Source organism: Nicotiana tabacum, chromosome 3, assembly GCF_000715075.1.
Source record: "Nicotiana tabacum cultivar K326 chromosome 3, ASM71507v2, whole genome shotgun sequence".
Lineage (NCBI taxonomy): Eukaryota > Viridiplantae > Streptophyta > Magnoliopsida > Solanales > Solanaceae > Nicotiana > Nicotiana tabacum.
The window spans coordinates 173,820,250-173,841,477 of record NC_134082.1 but is presented as its reverse complement, the minus strand read 5'-3'; the positions used below and the strand labels follow the sequence as shown (position 1 = coordinate 173,841,477).

The 21,228-nt window shown below is 37.6% G+C and overlaps 1 protein-coding gene and 1 long non-coding RNA gene across 2 annotated transcripts; both read left to right on the top strand.

Annotated features, from left to right (window-relative positions):
- Window positions 1–3,091: 3,091 nt before the first annotated feature.
- LOC142175306 (uncharacterized) lies at window positions 3,092–5,603 on the top strand. The gene is made up of 4 exons (XR_012704351.1): window positions 3,092–3,293; window positions 3,401–5,006; window positions 5,081–5,368; window positions 5,464–5,603. It is a non-coding gene; the product is annotated as an uncharacterized LOC142175306 (long non-coding RNA).
- Window positions 5,604–5,645: 42 nt separating this feature from the next.
- LOC107819054 (uncharacterized) lies at window positions 5,646–7,506 on the top strand. The gene is made up of 4 exons (XM_016645128.2): window positions 5,646–5,850; window positions 6,508–6,758; window positions 6,848–7,051; window positions 7,270–7,506. The coding sequence occupies exons 1-4, from the start codon at window positions 5,700–5,702 to the stop codon at window positions 7,450–7,452; spliced, it is 789 nt and encodes a 262-aa protein (XP_016500614.1). The 5' UTR covers window positions 5,646–5,699; the 3' UTR covers window positions 7,453–7,506.
- The last annotated feature ends 13,722 nt before the right edge of the window (window positions 7,507–21,228 follow it).

Sequence of the window (21,228 nt, the reverse complement as noted above, 5' to 3'; positions counted from 1 at the left end):
GTCCCAAGTGGTTGGGGGGTACTTTATCAACCGACTTAACAGTTTTCTCGTTGCTCTTGAACCATCCCTACTCAGCCCGTTCTGAAAAGCTGTGACCGCCATCCCTTCAAACACATTTGGCAAAGTCATCCTTAGTTGGTTGAACCAGACAAGGAAGTCCCTCAGTCCCTCTCCCAGAGATTGTTTAATAGCAAATATGTCGTTCACTCTTACCTCGGTCTTTCTAGCTCCGACGTGAGCCGTCACGAACTTGTCAGCCATTTCTTCAAAGGTTTCTATGGAGCGTGTTGGTAGCTGCGAATACCAGGTTAATGCCCCTCATGTGAGGGTTTCACTAAACTTCTTTAGCAAGATAGAAGATATCTATTCTTTGTCAAGGTCGTTTCCTGAGGTAAGGCGGCATTTTAAAGGTTTTTGGTATAGCATGCGGGGCTGCATCATCACTGTACGGTTGTTCGATGAACTGGCAGGAATCCCTCTTTGACAACAGCTTAGGGGTGCCTGGTATTTTATTGAACCTTTCTTGGTGTTCTTTCATTTGATCTCAGAGTATCTTGTTTTCATTCTCCATTTCTTCCATCCTTTTCAGAATAGTTGCAAGGGCGTTGTCACCTGCACTATCAATGACATTGTGAGTAATACCTGTTGTTGGGGGAAAAGGTTAGTTGCACTGCTCGTCCGTTTATTGTATCGTGCAAGTCCTTGCATTTTCTATAGTTATGTCCCGAGCGGGCTTGTTGATGACGCTGGTCAACATGTCAATTAGCCACGCTTCGAGCGTTTTTTTACAACTGGGGGCGCTGCAGTGAGGGGGTGGTGACTCATATCGCCTAGGGGAGGCACCGAGTGTCGCGCCTTCGTCTGCCGTTTCACAACTTTCGTTGATGACGTTCATGAGGTTGGTTGGGAGGTCACTTATTATCCTCGTCCTTTCTTCTCGGTTACCTGCCATGTTAGGATTTGTGTGCACAAAAAGGAGATCTTGTTTTTTTCTTTTACGTTAGTGACTCGTGCTAGTTGTAGATCTAGAAGAAACTAAAAGTTTTAACTAAGAAATCCCCACAGGTGGCGCCAAATTATTTGACCAAAAAATATGTATCTTGGTTCAAATAATTAAATTTATATAATTATGAGTTAAACTTAGTTAACAATAGTATTTCTAGATAAAACATTCAAGGACGCAATAATCAATGGGTGAGCTCGGTTAGATAGTAATGGCAGCATGCAATAACTGTTCGAAAAGGCATAAGTAATAAAGTAGCATTCAATTTCAATGAATATCAATAAATGACATTTAAGTAAATAGGAAGAATGATTCACCCAATAAAGGATGAAATAGATGGATGTTTCTCCCTGACAATGATGAATGACAGACAAATCCTTGAATATTCAAGTTATTATCGGATCTGATGGAAAAGTATGGAATAGTATAAATTAGAACTTTAATGAAAAGGTGGTGTTTATATCTTAGCAGGAGAAAGCGAATCTTTTTGTCAAAGTGAGTTCTTACAAGCACTACAAGAAATTGAGGATACGACGACATTTATTTAGTGACTATTGAAATAAATGTCGGAAAATTTCCTTTTTTGACATTTATGACAAAGTATCATAAAAACTACGATATTTAATATTAATTGTCATAGAAACAATGACATTTAATACTAAATGTTGTAAAAAATGACATTTGATAGGAAATATCATTAAAACAACGACATTTGATACAAAATGTCGTCAACATAATGACATTTCTTAAGAAATGTCGTAAAAAGTACGACATTTGCTACAAAATATCGTAAAAATTAGACATTTGATCCAAAATGTCGTAAAAAGGACGACATTTGGTATAAAATGCCATAAAAACAATGACATTTGGTCCAAACTGTAGTAAAAATATGACACTTATATCAAATGTTGTAAAAATATTTTTGATACAAATGACAAAAAAATATGACCTTACTTTAAATGTCATATTATTTGTCGGTAATTACGAACATTTACATCTACAATTGAAAATTTCTCTATACTTTCTAAATTTTAAATCATTCTTTGTCTTATAAAAAATATCACACCCTTTATATTTAATATTTAATTTGTTAAAATATTGTGTTAATTACCTACAATATAGACGATTTCTCTTCTTGTTGCTTAATATTTTAAAAGGCTCGTCCAGGACTAGCTCATGAGCGACGCATTTGCACAATGCCTTGAGGCGGCTCAAGTGTAAGGCTTAATTTGTGAGGCTTACATGCACCACAAACATAAGATTATGCACCCTACATGCCTATCGCTCAGCGTTTGGGCTCGCTCAATAAGTACTAGGTAAATCATCTCTTAAATTTTTTAATTAATGGTGTAGACCCTCAAAATACATTAACAAATAAATGATCTTAACTCAAATAATGAGTCATAGTATTGTTTATTTACTAAATGAAAACATCGTGAGTGTTAATCGAACTATATATCTTCACTCGCTATTGATTTTTATTCTTAATTTTTTATCTACCAAAAGAGACTTTAATACTTTGTATTTATTTCTGAAGGAGTAATATTTTGAATTATAATATTGATAAAGTTTATTGATTATTACTTTTAGGAAGGTAATTAAATGTGTAGTTTGATAATAATTTATAACTTCTAGCCTTTTAGGGAAATAATCAAATATGTAGTTTGAAAACAATTTTAACACTATTGTTTTGTTTATACTTGTAAAACATGTTAGATATTTTGGTTTTTATGAGTTTCCTTAATCCTTTGATTTTCTTAACCTTTTAATGCACTTTCTATATTTTTATTATATATATATATATATATATATATATATTAATTTCTTGAACTAAAAAATTTAAAGATTCATGAGGCTTACGACTCGCCCGATATTAAGTGAAATGCCCACGTATGATGGACTTTCGGACATAATTAATTAAGTAATTGAAACAAAAAATTAATTATATATATATATATATATATATTAAAATATTAATATTTAGTCAATATATATATTATTATTACTACTACTTATTAGATGTTGGATTTAAAGATTGAAATATTTAAAATAAAACAAAAATATTTATGAAACCAAGGAACCAACATTTACTGACAAAACTTGAGAAAGCCGTAGCCTTACAAGCACCTCAGGACCCATCCCCTCTCTTCTCTCAATCTAAAATCAATTTTGGCTCAAAATCTCAAATTGGGTTTAGCCAAAATTTCTCAAGTCTGCTCCCTCCATCCCAAGACTCAAAAGGAGCTATGTATGGAGAGTATTGGATAATTAAAAGGAAAAGATTTTGGCGGTAAGAATTTTGCTTCCCTCCTCCCAATTTTAAAAAATATAGTTTTCCTTCCTTAGTTAGAATTTTACAAAAAACCTAATTTTTTACATTCCACTGTGCAATAATAGATAATTGGAGATGAAAATCTCTGAGGCTTTTGCTGCTGAGATTCACAAAGGTTATTTTCTACAAATTCAAGGTACCCAATTTAGATAACAGATATCTTTCCTTTTCTTAGTTGTTCGGATTTGGGTTAACAAATTTCTTTATTTTTCTTAATTATTCGAATTTGAGTTAACAATTTTCTCTTTAGGTATTGATTGGTAGATTGATTTTGATTTTTTGGTGTGTTTTTGGGTGTTTGTTGTTTAGTATATTTATAAAGCTGGATATAGGATTTTCATTATTTAGTGGCAGATTATGCTTAGAGTTCAATTATATTATTAGTTTCTTGGTGATTAAAGTGTTAATTATTGTATAGTAACTAATTGGTTATTCTTTTTTGTTGTCTGTTTGGTTGAAAAAAATGGATCTTGTATTTTTTTTTGTGTGTGAGAGAGAGAGAAATTTTGGTGTTAATCTTTGTGAGGAGTACCCCATTTTGCTGTTTTTAATAAATATATTAATATTAATTTTTATCAAGTAAAAGTTTTTGTTGTCTATACAGTTGTGTCAGTTTATACAAAATATCATATGTTTCAAATGCGTGCTTCATTGCTTTGGACAGTCAATGATTTTCCAGCACTAGGTAACTTATCAGGATATGGTGTGAAAACTAGATATGCTTGTCCATGTTGTCTGACCAAGACTAAATTTCTGAGATTGAAATATGGGGGAAAATATTGCTTCATGTCGCACAGGCGTTGGTTACCCCATGGGCACATGTTTCGAAAAGATAAAGTTTCGTTTGATGGTTTTAAGGAGTTAGAGGCAACACCTAAATGTTTGTCAGGTATTGAAGTTCTTAAGCAATTGAAAGGTATTAGAATAATTCGGAAAACATCTATTGGCCAAATCCAAGAAAAGAAAATGGAAGAATTCTGATCATGTTGACGATGCCATGTTACAATATTTATGAAAAAAAAGAGCATATTTTTTGAGTTAGACTACTGGAAAGACAATATGATTCATCATAATCTTGACACAATGCATATAAAAAAGAATGTATTTGACAATATATTCTGAACATTACTAAATGTTGACGGGAAAGAAAAAGATAATCTGAATTCTCGTTTGAATTTACAAGAGAAGGGGATTCGAAAGGCTTTGCACCCTAAAAAAAACTAATGGCAAATACTATCTACCTCCAACATGTTTCTTTTTGAGTAATGCACAAAAAGATATGCTCTTACAAGTTTTAAGAGATGTGAAAGTACCAGATGGATATGCTTCCAATATATCACGTTGTGTTGATCTTAAGCAATGCACTGTGCATGGATTGAAGAGTCATGACTGTCAATAACTCCTTCCTATTGCTTTGCGAGGTCTCCTTCCACTGAATGTCCTTAAGCCAATGATAGAATTAAGTAATATTTTTAGGGGCATTTGTTCGACAGTTATGAACATAGGTGAATTAGAAAAGCTCCAAGATCGAGTTGCAATAACTCTTTGTCATTTTGAGAGAATATTTTCTCCATCTTTTTTTGATATCATGGAACATCTAGTCATCCATTTAGTTGAAGAAGCAAAGATTGGTGGACCTCCACAATACCATTCAACGTAGGCATTTAAAAGGTACCATTTCGTTATTCTTATTTATTGTACTTATGAAGTATTATATTGAATTATAGTATTATTTATTATTTTAGGTACTTGCTTACTCTTAAAAATTATGTGAGGAGTAGAAGCCATCCAGAAGGTTCAATTACAGAGGGATATTGGATAGAAGAGTGCATGACATTCTGATCAAGATATCTACATGATGTGGAGACAAAGTTAAATCGATCTTTAAGAAATTATGGTTTCTATAATGAGATTCCAAATCAAGAGTGTCGTCAGTCAACTAAAATTGATAGGTTTACGCTTGATGACATTACTCATGCCCAAGAGCATAGATATGTTTTATTTAATTCTGTTACCATAATGCCATACCGTCAGTAAGTATTCAATAATATTCTGCTTTATAATTAATTATTAAGTAATAACATTTATAATTTCTTTTATTAAGTTTTTAAGTGTTTTACTTTTGCAGTGAGCATATAAAAGAAATCAAGAAGCAAAATTCTCGTCTATCGAGACATGATGTGGATCAGATTCACAATGAAAAATTTCACATATGGTTTAGAAAATATGTAATTGTGAACCAGCTAAAATACTTGTACACACACACACTATATATATATATATATTTCAATTTTGCAGGAACTATAGTATTTGAGCAACTTTATTGTGATGGCAAGAAAAAGACAGAGAAATTTCAGTTAAGAAATGCTTCTGTCTGATGTTCCGGAGCAACAAGAAGAACAAATGGGAGGTGCGGCGATGCCTCAACCACCTCAAAACTGGCCACAAAATGAAGGACAAGCTATTCGATCCAGTAAATCAAGAAATGATTCACATGAAACAAAAAAATCCCTAGGTACTTATTTTGTATAATATCTTATTTTTATTGAATAGCTACACTTTGTGTATTTGTACACTTTTTCCCAAGCAACCAAGTAGACCTAAATATAAAATATCAACTCAAGCAAATCCACCGAGAGTACTTGTACTTTGACCACTCATCTCTATCATTGTTCCTAAAATAATATACTTATAAGTCCCCCACAGAAGCAGAGACACCACTTAAACATACAAATAGTATCATGAATGTGGAGACATATATATTCTGTGCTTATGAAGGTAGCACTTGCTTTGCTATTAGAAGCTATCTTCTGCAGTACATTGGCCAATTACACTTAGCTTTCATATACAAATTGAAAACATGAGACAGATTGTGAGCACATCAACATTATCGCTAAGATATGTTTAATGGATCTAGCTAAGGCGTCTAATAATCTAGCAGATATAATATCCAAGAAAGAATTCATATCACTATACCTACCTGTATCGCTGTAGTTTTTTCCCCCAAAAATATATATGCTTCATTTATGACAGCTTTTCCTCTATCACTTTATTATTCTAATCCCTTGGTATTAATGGAGTATTTATGTGAATTTTTAAAAGAAGAAAAAGAATAATTAATTGAGTTTTACTAGTTATGGACGACTCTCTTTTTTGTATTTGGTTATTGCAGACTCTAGTGCTAATGAAGAGCAATCTAAGCGACCTAGGGGTCCTACTATAATGCACTCAGGATGGAGAAAAGATGGTGGCATTTTACATGTTGAGTTGAATAATCTTAATCAAGCTATTGGACCTGATGCAACTACATTGAGTTCAAAACTTGGAGTCATAACACGAAATGGCATTTTAGCTCCTTTAAATCATAAAGATTGGAGGCTTGTGCCTAAACTGTACAAGAATAGGATATGGGCTCATATTAAGGTGCTTATAAAATTAAAGAAAAAGGTTATATACTAAGATTCTTATTGATTTTATGCTTTTATACATGTGTTATACGTTGATGTTTGCAGGAAAATACTGATGCAACTAAGGATATGAGACGTATGTTGATGATATTGGTTGGATCTAAATGGAAAGAATGGAAGCATGAAGCAAAAATGATTGGTTTTAAGCCATACAACAACGATATCGAGCACTTAGCTAAACGTCCAGACATGGTAGAAGAAGACCAGTGGCGTGCATTAGTTCATTATTGGAGCTCTAATGAAGCAAAGGTATTCTCCGAGCATCAAGCATCTTCTTCTCTTGCCCTTGGCACATGCTATTAGCGCATTCCTTATGCGGATCATACTTTTTCTTTTAAATATTTTTATGCTTTTCCTCTGTAGTTCTTCTTACCTTTTCTCTTTTTTCTTTTAAAAGTTTTATTTTTTGGTCTGATGTTTGGCCATGAATTAGTTCTAATATATAAAATTACGCGTAACTTTTCTAGGAAAAGAGCGAGAGGAACAAAGAAAGTCGAAGGAAGTTGAGTATGCCACACACATCAGGAAGAAAAAGTCATTCTCAAATTATAGATGATGTATGCCATATTTACTATAAGCTTTCTGCAATTTATATATCAATACTTATTTTCTTGAATATCTTTGCTACAAATTTTTTACTATTTAAATAGATGACAAAGAAGAATGGTGTAAAACCAAGTCTTATTGAGGTATTCAAAGAAACACATACAAGAAAGAATAAACAACTAGTAAATGAGATAGCTGATGAAACTATGGTAAATTCCCATTCTTTATGAATATGAATTACTTTCTTTCCAATATAAAATTTTATTAGCTTTTCATTGTTTTACCTTTTCTTTCCAAAATAAAGAAATAGATGAACTTTCTAAGGTGTATCCCGAGTTAAATATCCCTGGAAGTGCTCCAAATGATGTGTATGCACAGGTTATGGGACCAGACACTCATGAAAATATTCGAATTTTAGGAAAAGGAGCAGCTCCAAGTTTTGTTTATGGCCCTGCATATAAGTGATCCCAGGCTGAGCAAGAGATTTTGATAGAAGGGTTGAGATAGAAGTTGAAAACACTACCTCCGCTATAAGAATTGCGATGGAAGAAAAATTGTCTGAAGCAAAAGAAGAAATAGAAGCGACAGAAAAAAATTATTTGAAGCAAAAGAAGAAATAAAAGCAATGGGGGAAAAATGTTAGAAACATCAAAGGATATGGATGCAAAAATAGAAGATAAAGTAAAGCTGGGTATAAATGCATATCTAAAATCTTTGGGTATTACTATTGGCTCAATTAAGAAATTATCTGGTGATGAGCAGGTAAAATATATTGTGCTCTTTAGCAAAATTTTATTGTATTTAAGATAATCTTGTAATTTAATTTTCTTTTTATTGTAGTAATCTTCCTCTTTTGTGATAGGTTTCTGATAACTCAATGGACGATCACCAACAATCACTATCACCTGTTTCACTTGTTAACACAAAGATGGTGAGTTCGTAAACTCATTTTAACTAAATATTTTTCTGCATACATTCGAAGAGTATAGTTTAACTATGTCAATTTTCACTTTAGTTACGTAAAGCTTCAAAATAGCATTTTAAAGTATAGAGGCTATTTTGCAGTAAAAAAGATCATGAGTATGTCTTCTCAAGGATGGAGTTCCATTTTTAAACTTGTGTCTGATAATGATGGTGGCATTCCTGTTGCAGGTGTGAATAAGTTAGTTTCTTTTTTCGAACGAACGAATACTATAACGAACGAATCAAGATAAGGCCGGAACACGCTGGTCATCAAATGCATGAACGTTGCTGGGGCATTAGTTAGCCCGAAAGACATCACAAGGAACTCATAATGACTATATCTGGTCCTGAAGTCTTAAGAATATTTGAATCCCTGATCTTCAACTAGTGATAACCCGAACGGAGATCAATCTTGGAGAACACTCTCGCTCCGTGAAGTTGGTCTAATAAATCATCAATTCGAGGCAAATGATACTTGTTCTTAATTGTTACTTTGTTCAATTGCCTATAATCAATGCACATTCTCATAGTGTCATCCTTCTTCTTCACAAATAGAACCAGCGCACTCCAAGGTGATACACTAGGCCGAATGAACCCCTTATCTAGGAGTTCCTGAAGCTGTTCTTTCAATTCTTTCAACTCTGCTGGTGCCATACGATACAATGGAATAGAAATGGGCTGAGTGCCCAGCACTAGGTCAATACCAAAATCAATATCCCTATCTGGTGGCATGCCCGACAGGTCTGCAGGAAACACATCGGGAAAATCCCTCACAACTGGAACAGAATTAATACTGGTAGTCTCACCTCCGACATCCCTCACAAGCGCTAGATATGAAAGACAACCCTTCCCAACCATACGCTGGGCCTTCAAGAAGGAAATCACTCTACTAGGAACATAATCAGTCACACCACGCCACTCGATCCGCAGCACACCCGGCATAGCCAAAGTGACTGTCTTAGCATGACGTCTAGAATAGCAAGACACGGAGATAACCAATCCATGCCCAAAACGACATCAAAATCCACCATGCTCAATAGCAATAGATACACTCGGATCTCCACACCCCCAATAGTCACCACACATGACCGGTACACACGGTCTACAATAACAGTATCGCCCACCGGGGTAGATACATGAACAGGTAAAGCAAGAAACTCACGGGGCATACCCAAATAATGAGCAAAGTATGATGACACATAAGAAAAGGTGGAACCGGGATCAAATAATATAGAGGCATCTCTGTAGCAGACTGAGACAATACCTGTAATGATAACATCTAAAGCAATAGCATCTGGCTTACCTAGAAGTGCATAAAAATGGGCTTGACCGCCCTCTGATCGACCTCCCCCTCTAGGACGACCCCTGGCTTCCTGACCTCCACCCCTAGGTGGCTGGGCGGGTGGTGAAGTAACTGGAGCAGAAGTCGAGGGCTGACCCCTCTGCTGGGACGAACTAGCAACGCGACGAGGACACTGCCTCCACACATGCCCAAACTCTCCACACTCAAAATAACTCCCAGGTGCTGGAGAAGGGGACTGAAGGGAACCCCTCGTACTGGAGTGACTAGCTGATGCACTCGGCATAGAAAAACCCTGAATTGATGGGGCACGAGATGAACTCCGAGCTGGTAGGGCACTGAGCGAAGGCTGGCCCTGCTGAGACCCATGATAACCAAGGCCTGAAGATGCCCCACGATACTCTGGACGGGCTGACTGAGCAGGCCTGAAAGAATGAACTCTACCATGCTGGAACTGGCCCCTCGAAGGAGCATCACTGTAACTGCCCGATTCTCGAGGCCTCTTGGACTCCCTCTCCTCTCAATCCTGACGGCGAACCGTCTCAATCTCGCGAGCGATATCAACCACCTCCTCGAACATAGCACCCAACACCCTCTCTCGGGTCATAAGAATACGAAGATGATAGTTAAGGCCATTAACAAATCTCCTGATCCTCTCACGATCTGTCAGAACCATCCAAACGGCATGACGAGCCAACTCAGAAAACCTCGACTCATACTATGACACAGTCATATCCCCCTATCACAACCACTCAAACTGCCTACGCAGCTCCTCTCTGCGAGACTGCGGTACATACTTCTCCAAGAAGAGAGTGGAGAAATCCTGCCAAGTAAGGGGCGCTGCTCCCATAGGCCTACGCCTCTTATTCGCCTCCCACCAAGTGAAGGCAGCCCCCGAAAACTGAAAGGTAGTAAATGCCACACCACTAGTCTCAAGAATTTCTGTTGTACGGAGCATCCGCTGACGCTTATCCAGAAAACCCTGGGCATCCTCGCCCTCAGCACCACTGAATGACGGAGGCTGGAGTCTACCAAATCTCTCAAGACGATGCTGCTCGTCATCCGGCATAACTGGCACAACAAACTCCTGAGCTGGTGCAACCGGCTGGGCTGGAGGTGCCCCCGGTGTCTGAAGTCCCTGCAATACCTGCTCAGGTGTGCGAGTAGCGGGGGTCGGATTGCCTCCCCCGGTTTGTGAAGTAGCTACTACTGTAGTGGCTGAAACTGCCTGAGCCAGGCTAGTATAAACTGATAAGATTTGTGCCAAGGCCTCCTAAAGACCCAGAATCACGATGGGCACAGTTGGTGCTGCTGGAGCATCTATACCTGGAGCCTAATCTAGAGCTAGGGCAGCTGGTGGATCTACAGGTGAGGCCCTCACTACTCTGCCACGGCCTCTGGTGGTCTCCGCTGGTGGCACTGGTGGTCGTCCACCTCGTCTGGTAGCTCGCGTCCTCACCATCTGTGAGAGAATAGAATAACAGAAGTTTTAGTTCTCGGATCAACAAGTTCGCACGATAAGAATTTCAAGAATATAAAGTTGTTCCTAAAGGTTCTGCAGCCTCTCAAGGATAAATACAGACGTCTCTGTACCGATCCGCGAGACTCTACTAAACCTACTCATAACTCGTGAGACCTAAGTAACCTAGGCTCTGATACCAACTTGTCACGACCCAATTCTCGAACCCGATCGTGATGGCGCCTCTCGTGAAGACAAGGCCATCCAGACCAAAACAGAACACCTCTTTAAGCAATAAATCATCACAACAATAATAAAACATGATATAGAATCCATAATTTGCAGAATTTAACGTTAACAACAGTAGAAACCATCCCGACATAGCCCAAACTGGGGTGTCACAAGTCATGAGCAACTAAGAAATCCGGATACAACTCTAATAAACACTAAATCCGATATAATAGTTCTAAGAACATGAAAATGCTAAGATAGGGGAAGCACGGGGCTGCGGACGCCAGCAGCTACCTCGTAGTCTCCGAATCAGTGCCTGGACTGGGAGAATCAGCACTCAGGAGTGGACTCTCCGACGCCTGAATCTGCACACATGGTGCATGAAGTAATGTGAGTACTCTGACTCAGTGAGTAATAATTATAAATAATGCCTGAAAGTATGAAAATACGTAAAGGCACAAAACAATTCCATATCAAGTAGTAAAATCACTTAAGACAGTAAATCAGTGAAGAAATCAAGTGAAATTCATTTTAAAACAAGTAAAACAAGTAATTTAACAGGTAAATAACAAGTAGAAATCCGTCCCTCGGGCACAGTATCAATCAATCAGAACAGTATAAGCCCCTCGGGCTCACTCTCAATGCAGTATCAGCCCTTTGGGCTCATTATCAATCACTTAGAACAGTATCAGCCCCTCGGGCTCACTCTCAGATCATAGTGGATACCCACGCTCACTGTGGGTGTGCAAACTCCGGAGGGTCCCCTTACGTCCCAAGCGCTATATCAAGCCACCTCGTGGCATCATCACTCGGCACTCGGCCTCACATCACTCGGCACTCGGCCTCACATCACTCAAGCCACCTCATAGATTATAAAGTATCTCAGGCCCTCGGCCTCATATCACTCAGCATATCCTCACATATGGCCCTCGGCCTCACGCAGTCCGAAAATCATCACAAGCCCTTCGGGAATTAGTAAAATAGTAGTTCTCAGCCCAAAACATCTTTTAGGAATATCATTTAAGTTTCAAATACGAGTAAAAGTGGCTGAGTGTGTTAAATAGTAGATATCAACAGGACTGAGATCAAATAATAAGTCAAACAGTGAGGAAACAGTGATAAAAATCCCCGAAGGGTCCAAATAGTTGGCACGAAGCCCAAATATGGCAATCAACCCAAATCATGATGATAACAAATAAGTTTCGGTCAAATACGCGGTAAAATCGTCAATCTGGACGGACCAGGTCACAATCCCTAGTAGTAAAAGACCCCACGCTCATCATCTAGTGTGTGTCTTACCTCAATATAGTACTACGATGTGCAATCCCGGGTTTCAAACCCTCAGGATATCATTTACGGTCATTACTCACCTCGAACCGGCTCAACTCTAGCTCGCGACGCCTTTGCCCCTCGAATTGGCCTCCACGCGTGTCATATCTATCCAAAATCAGAACGATTACGTCACAATATGCTAAGGGAACAAAACCCAAGTGAAGACAATTGAAAAATATCAAAAATCCCGAAATTAGAAAAACCCGAGCCCCGGGCCCACTTTCTCGAAACTCAGAAATTTTTACATCATTAGATTCCTTATCACCCCACGAGTTCATACATATCAAAAGTTCTCCAATTCGACTTCAAATGGTCCTTCAAATTTAAATTCAAAAGTTTAAAATCCCAAGCCCTAGTTCTTCCATTTTTAGCTTAAATTCCATGAATTTCTAGGTTAATTTCACAATAGAATCATGTTTTTGGTTCATAAAACTTACCTCAAATCAATTCTCCTTGAATCCTTCTTCAATCTCCCTCAAAGAGCTCTTAAAATGATCAACTATGGTGGAAAAATGGCTCAAAATCGCGGAGGAAATGTCTTATAAACTTTCTGCCCAGTTCTGATATTCCTTCTTCGTGAACGCAGTCGACGTCTCGCGTTCGCGAAGCACAAACTTACGTTGACCAATTTTTCCCCTACGCGAACACGTCACACCAATCGCGAACGCGATGCTTCTGCCTCGTACACCTTCGCGAACGCGACAACCTTACGCGAACGCGATGAACAAAATGCCTTGGACCCCAATTTGCTCTACGCGATCGCGAGTGCCTTCTCGCGAACGCGATGTACTGCTTCCCATCCTTTCGCGAACGCGAGGCACCTCTCGCGAACGCGAAGGCTTAATTCTGGTATTACTCAAATCCTTCTACGCGAACGTGACATACCCCTCGCGAACGCGAAGGGTTATTTTCTACAACACCTGAACTCCCAAAATCTGCAACTTTTCAACTTAGAAAATGGTCCGATTGACCACCCGAAACTCACCCAAGGCCCCCGGGACCTCAACCAAGAGAACCAACACGTCCTAAAACCTCATTCAAACTTGTTCCAATTATCAAAACATCTCAAACAACACCAAACCATCAATTTTCATCGAATTCAAGCCTTAGTTTTCTAAAAACTTTCGAAATACGCTTTCGATCAAAAACCCAATCAAACCACGTCCGAATGACCTGAAATTTCGCACACACATCAAAAATGACATAACGAAGCTACAACAACTCTCGGAATTCCATTCCAACCCTCAGATAAAAATCTCGCCTATCAACCGAAAATCGCCAAAATACTAACTTCGCCAATTCAAGCCTAATTCTACACCGGACCTCCAAAACCAATTCCGATCACACTTCTAAGTCATAAATCACCTTCCGAAGCTAACTGAACCATCGAAATTCATATCCGATCCCTCTAACACATAAGTCAACATCCAATTGACTTTTCCAACTTAAACCGTCTTAAAAGAGACTAAGTGTCTCATTTCTTACCAAATCCACCTCGAACGCAAACTAATCAACTCGATCACATAAAATGCGGATAACGTGGCATAAAGAAGCACTAATTGGGGAAACGGAGCGATAACTCATGAGACGACTGGCCGGGTCATCACAAACAAGCTGGCATACATGATGGCTAGGAGAGCACTGTGTGACAACAATGGCAGGGATCTTAATATTCTCTACTACCCCCCCTCCTGTTTGCAAGTAATGTTTTAAGCTCAGATTGTGAAAGCTCTACTTATCTTATTAAAAAAGTTAGGAATAAAGAAGTTTGTTCTAGACTGGCATATTTTGGGAACAAAAATATCCTTCGAGACATGTTATGTAATAGCCAAGTAGAAAATGCCCCCTTGGGCAATTTCAGTTGTATGAACTCTGATATTATGTGATATATATAAATAAGATCCCTGTTCTCAAAACAAAAAAAAAGGAGTTTATTCACATCTCAGTCCTTAAGGACTCTCTCCGGTCCATAATAAGTGATTTTTTAGCCTTTCTATTTTGGTTCCAAATAGGTGTCTTTTTTATATAATCAAGAATAAATTAACTTTAGTTTTTCAAATTTGCCCTTATTTATATATTTCAATGTGTCAATTTAACTATATACAAATTTTAATTAAGGATAATTTAGTCAAAATACTTATTTATTTTTAAGATGTAATATTTTCTTAAGGGATGTATCAAATATTAAAAAGTCACTTACTGTGGACCGAAGATAGTATTTCCTTTTATCTCCTCAAGTCTTTCGTTGTTATACTTGGACAGGAAAATAGCAAACAAAAGCAAAAGCAAAAAAAATCCTTTATCTCCTCAACCTTTTCGTTGGTATTCTCGGACAGGAAAAAAAAGAATAAAAACAAAAATAAAAAGTATACTTTAGTTTATCTCCTCAAGCCTTTCGTTTTTATACTTGGACAGGAAAATAAAGAATAAGAAGAAATACAAAAAGCAAAGAAGACAACAGGAATAACATCAAGGTAAAATAACCACAAAAAAATATATTGTTCTACTCCTTGATTTTATAGAATAGATGACTTAAGCCAATTGTTAACAAGGCCTTATACTTATTTACTAAAATTCTTATATAACTTATTTATCTGAAGTTAAATCTTCTAACTTTTAGTTGGGCAAAGTTGTTAAGTATTTTTTTTAGTGATCAATATCTTGCACTATTTCTTTTTCAATTGACAATTAGCTGGCCCATCCTTGCCTTTCAAAGTAACAATCTTGTGAGAATTTGGGTTTACAGATCCACTAAACTTACAGAGGTCTTGAAAGAAGAAATAGTACAAAGCTAGTTTTTTTTCTAAATAAAGCTGATTCAAGTTGGAGCGAACAAGAGGAAAGAAACGGGAAGTAAGTGTTGTTTCAATCCTAGCAATTAGCATTTTCATTAGTAGTTACCTCAATAAAATCCTTAAAGCACAATATAAAATGTGAAGCTATGTAATTTAATGATTTCTGACAATAGGCAGCAAACATTTTAAAAGATTTACTTATATCATTAATAATAAGCAATAATTATTTAAACTATATATTACGCCATGAATATCTTTTGTGAGGACTACAGGTTTTGCTTTAGCGGTTTTGGGGTAAAAATAAAACCGCCCATTGGAAGCCAACTCTACTTTGAGGGACGAGCATAGTGCTCCGACATTTGGGGTTCCAAAGGAAGCAAGTGTGCCACTTGATGTCTCAGTAAATTGATATTTTTGGAGTACGTATTTGTTTGGAAGTTTCAGGTCATAATTCATCAATTGGCGACTCTATAAAGTACAATTTTTTCACTTTGTTTTAGGTCTCAAATAGTGATATTTTGTTTGTTGCTTGTTTGATAGTTTCAGGAAATACATCATTCATCTAATCATCATTTGGAGCTTATCATAACTGTTCATTTTGTTTGATAGTTTCAGGGCACCGTTCCTCAGTCTGCCGACTACGCTTTTTTCATGATCACTTTGTTTGGTAGTTTTGAGGGCATCATTCATCGTTTAGTTAATACAACATGAGTATACAGCTATTTCACTTCTGGAATGTTTATTTCAACTAAAATTTACAAAATTCTGTTGCAATTGCTGCTTTTAAAAGGACTAATTAATCCAGTTAAAAGATTAATATTACGCAATAACTTTTGAGTGTTGGGATAATTAAGTTTGAGTTGAGCGCTGAAGAAATAAATCATGCATGCGATAGAAGCGGATGTGTGATGTGACATAATTGAAAAGATGCATGTTAAATTTTAGCTTTAATTAGCTAAATTATATTGAATCTTTTGAAATTGGTCAATGTTAAATTCCACCATTGATGAGTGGAAGAAGCTCGCATAAGAAATCAAAGAAGAAGAAGAGGCAGTGGAGGGAAAGTTGGTTATAACAGATTTTCTGAAAACATAAGAAAAATACATATACCCCTATATACATATATATAGACTTCTACATCTACAACCAACTTCTAACACTTCTAACAAGCTAATACAGCTATACAAATCTATTAATCACGTGTGTATTTCAACCCCCCCCCCCTTTCAAGCTAGGTGTGATAAAAATGTTTAAAAAGCGTAGCTTGGACATCAAATGATAGTGTTGAGCAGTCCTCAGTCCCTTAGTAAGTAAATCTGCTTCTTGTTCTTCTGATGGTAGATATGTAGGACATATCAGTCCTTGACCTTTTCCCTTACAAAATGGCAGTCTATTTCTATATGTTTGGTTCTTTCATGAAAAATTGGGTTATTGGCTATCTGCATGCATAGTTGCTTTGCTATCCGTATGGAGCTGAATTGGAGTTGAAATCTCTATTCCCAGCTCTCTGGACATTCCTACTAGCCAAATTAGCTCAGAAACAGTCAAAGCCATGCTTCTATACTCAGATTCTGCTGAACTTCTTGCCACTGTGGTTTGCTTCTTAGATTTCAAAGAAATCAATGATCCACCAAACTTCACAAGATATCTGGTGACCGACTTTCTTGAGTTAGGACAGCTTGCCCTGTCTGCATCACAATACGCATTATGAGTCATGTTCCCAACTGCATTCATAAGAATCTCAAGCCCAAGCTCAGTCTTCACATATTTCACTACTCTGTATGCTGCTTCCAAGTGAGATTGCTTGGGATCTTGCATGAATTGACTCAGAGTTTGCACACTATAGGCAATGTCAAGGTCTTGTTAAAGTCAAGTATAAAAGCTTTCCAATCAATCTCTGATAGCCCCTCATATCTGTCAGTGTTGGATCATCATCCAAATGGCAATGTTCATCATACTCAACAGTTGTTAGCCTTTTATTCTGCTCCATTAGTGTAATGGAAGGTTTAGCACCAGATAATCCCAGTTCTGCTATAAGTTCTAGAACATATTTTCTCTGACATAAGAGAATTCCCTTTTCAGACCTGCATACCTCAATGCCTAGAAAATATTTCAAATTTCCCATGTTCTTGATCTTGAAAGCCTTGTGCAGTTTATGTTTTGCCTCTTGAATCATTGTGATGTCACTCTAAGGTCAACAACATATACTAGTATGATGACCTTCTTTCCATTTTTTTCTTTGATGAACAACGAATGATCATGTTTGCTCTGAGTGAAACCTGTTTGCAAGAGAGACACTGTGAGCTTCAAGTTTCATTGTCTTGATGCTTGCTAAGACCATAGAGTGATTTAAGCAATCTACAACCCTTAGTATTCCCCCATTGGCTGCTAAAACCAGGTGGTAACTACATGTAAACCTCTTCTTCAAGGTTACCTTGAAGAAAGGCATTGTAGACATTCATTTGAAAGAGTGGCCATTGATGTATAGCAACCAGTGCAATAACAACTCTCACTGTGACCATTTTAACTACTGGAGAACAGGTCTCCTAATAGTCTATACCTTCTTGTTGGTCGTACCCCTTGGCAACAAGCCTTGCTTTGAATCTCTCAACTTCTCCATTGGATCTGTTTTTGATCTTGTATATATACCCATCTGCATCCAATAGGTATTTTACCTTTAGGAATGTCCACTATCCTCCAAGTATTGTTTATAACCAAAGCATCCACTTCTGCCTTCATTGCTTCAACCAACCTTGGGTTCTTTATGGCTTCTGTGTACGATGCAGGTTATGTTTCCTCTGAGGTGGCTGTCAGATAAGATTGGTAAGTAGCTGTAATGACCCGACCTGTCGTTTTGAATATTACAGTCCATTTTCCCCCCATTACTGCTAAATTCATGCTTTACAGTTGTTATATGACTCACTGGGGCAGTTGGTTTGGGTCCGGTGAGGTTTTAAAATGAATTGAGACACTTAGTCTTCAAGAAGAAAGCTTAAGTTGAATAAATCGACCGGAAGGTGAAATATGTGTAAATGACCCTAGAATGGATTTTTGATGATTCCAATAGCTCCGTATGGTGATTTCAGGCTTAGGAGTGTGTCCGAATATTTATTTCGAGGTCCGTAGCTAAAATAGGCTTGAAATGGCGAAAATAAGAAATTTAAGTTTGGAAGTTTGACCGGGGGGTTGACTTTTTGATATCGGGGTCGGAATCAAGTTTTGAAAGTTTGCATAGCTTCGTTATGTCATTTATTACTTATGTACAAAATTTGAAGTCAATCGGACTTAATTAGATAGGTTTTTGCATCGAATATAGAAGTTGGACGTTCTTAGTTTCATTACGCTTGAATTGGGGTGTGATTCACAATTTTAGCATTATTTGATACGATTTGAGGTTTCGACTAAGTACGTATTATGTTTTAGGACTGGTTGATGTATTTTGTTGAGGTCTCGAGGGCCACGGGTGGATTTCGGAAGGTTAATGGATTGATTTAGACTGAAGAAAAGTTGTTGAAATTGTTTTGGACAACTGCTGGATTTTTTTATAGCAGCTTGAATAGTATGAGTGAAATTCTAGGAAGTTAAAGGGCGAGCAGTCCATTTTTTTCTCATTTTTTTGAGTTTCAAACTCGGATTTTGGGCAATTTTGAGCGAGAAATCACGGGAATTCTTGAGGTAAGTCCCGTGTGATCATTTTTAGTCAATATTATTGAATTATCATTGAATATCCCGGCTAGATTACGTGTTTTTGAGGTGTAATCGGGAATTTGGGCCTAGGGATTTGTAAATAAGATTTGATGATTTGGAGGCCGAATTGTTGTCGAATTTTAGTAAAATTTGTATGGTTAGACTCGTGGTGGGATGGGAGTTCATATTTCGTGATTTTTGTCGGTTTCCGAGATGTGGGGCCCATGAACGAATGTTTAGTGCAATTTCGAATTTTTAGTGGAAAATGTAGAATTTCATATGGAATTAATTCCTATAATTTTTATTGATTAAATCGAATTATTGTGGCTAGATTCGAGGCATTCATAGGTCGATTTTGAGAGGAAAAGGCATTACAGAGTAGGAGTTTGCTCAAATTGAGGTATGTAATGGTTATAAATCTGGTCCTGAGGGTATGAAACCTCGGACATTGTGTCGTATGACTATTTTGGAGGTGACGCACATGCTAGGTGATAGGCGTGTGGGCGTGCACCGTAGGAATTGTGACTTGGTTTATCCCGTGAGTCTGTAGAATCAATTGGCCTACTGTTTAATATATGTTTCCTCTGTTTTTCATGGAAATTGATTTTACTTCATGTTAGAAATCATGTTTAGGCCTTATGTAATCGTTGTTGAGACTTGCGAGGTCGTGTACTTGCTGAATTAGCTGCTAAATTGTTGATTTGTACTCAGTCATAGTTTTTCTTGCTTATTATGCCTTCGTCTCTTACTGTTCATTGTTAATATATGATATTACTTCTGTTTGGACTGTTTATATGATTTCTAAGAGCTCGAGAGACTGGAGAGATTGATGACTGAGTGAGGCCAAGGGCCTAAGTGTGAGGTTATTGATACTATAGCACGTGAGTTGTCCGTGCGGATCCAAATATTATATTATAGCACGTGAGTTGTCCGTGTGGATTCAGATATTATTACTGGACGTGAGTTGTTCGTGCAACACGTGAGTTGTCCGTGCAGTTTATAGCGTTCGGGCACACCCCCAGTGAGCACAGGTACCTATTGAGTATGATTATTGAGGGCTGAGAGCCGAGTGATTGAGCTGTTGAGATGAGCTGAGTGACTATTGCCTTGAGAGGCTGTATTTGTTTTCAGTTAATTGCTGAACTTAGTTGCTATTTGTCCTTGTCGTACATATTTCTAGAATATTTGATATCTGGTTTACTTGAGTACGCACTGATGAGACTTAAACTGTTAAATTGAAAGTTATTGAGATAAATGTATTTGCATAGCTCGTCACTACTTCTCAGTTCCTTATTTATTTCTGTTACTTACTGAGTTGGTGTACTCATGTTACCCCTGTACCTCGTGTACAGATCCAGGCACTTCTGGTCACGGTGGTTGTTGATTGAGGAGTCAGACTCCGGAGACTATTGAGGTAGCTGCATGGCGTTCGCTGACCTTGACTCTCCTTTCCTTTCATATTGTACTGTTCTATATTTCAGACAATATTTTATCGGTCGGATGTTGTTATCATTTAGATGCTCATGCACTCAGTGATACCGGATTTTAGAGATGGATTGTTTAGTACTATTGGAGTTATATTTTGTTCTAAAAGATTTTATTTAATATTAATTGCTTCCACCTTAAGTTAAAAGTTTTTCTCTGTTGAAATGTTGAGTTGAGGCTTGCCTAGTACCACGATAGGCGCCATCACGACAGGTGAGATTTTGGGTTGTGACAAGTTGGTATCAGAGCCTAGGTTACATAGGTCTCACGAGTCATGAGCAGGTTTAGTAGAGTCTTGCAGATCGGTACGGAGACATCTGTACTTATCTTCGAGAGGCTGCAGAACCCTTAGGAACATTTTACTTTCTTGTATTCTGTCGTGCGAACTTGTTAATTTCGGAAACTAAAATTTTTGTTATTTCATTCTCTCACAGATGGTGAGGACACGTACTTCCGGATCAGATGGCCAGCCATTAGTACCACCAGTCAGGGTCGCGATGGGCCGGGGTCGTGGTAGAGGATAGGGTAGTGGTAGAGGTCGAGGTGTGGTTCGTTCAACAATTGGGGCAGCACCTATAGCACCACCACTTGCTCCAGCTCAGGAGCAGATTCTGGATATCGCTGAGCT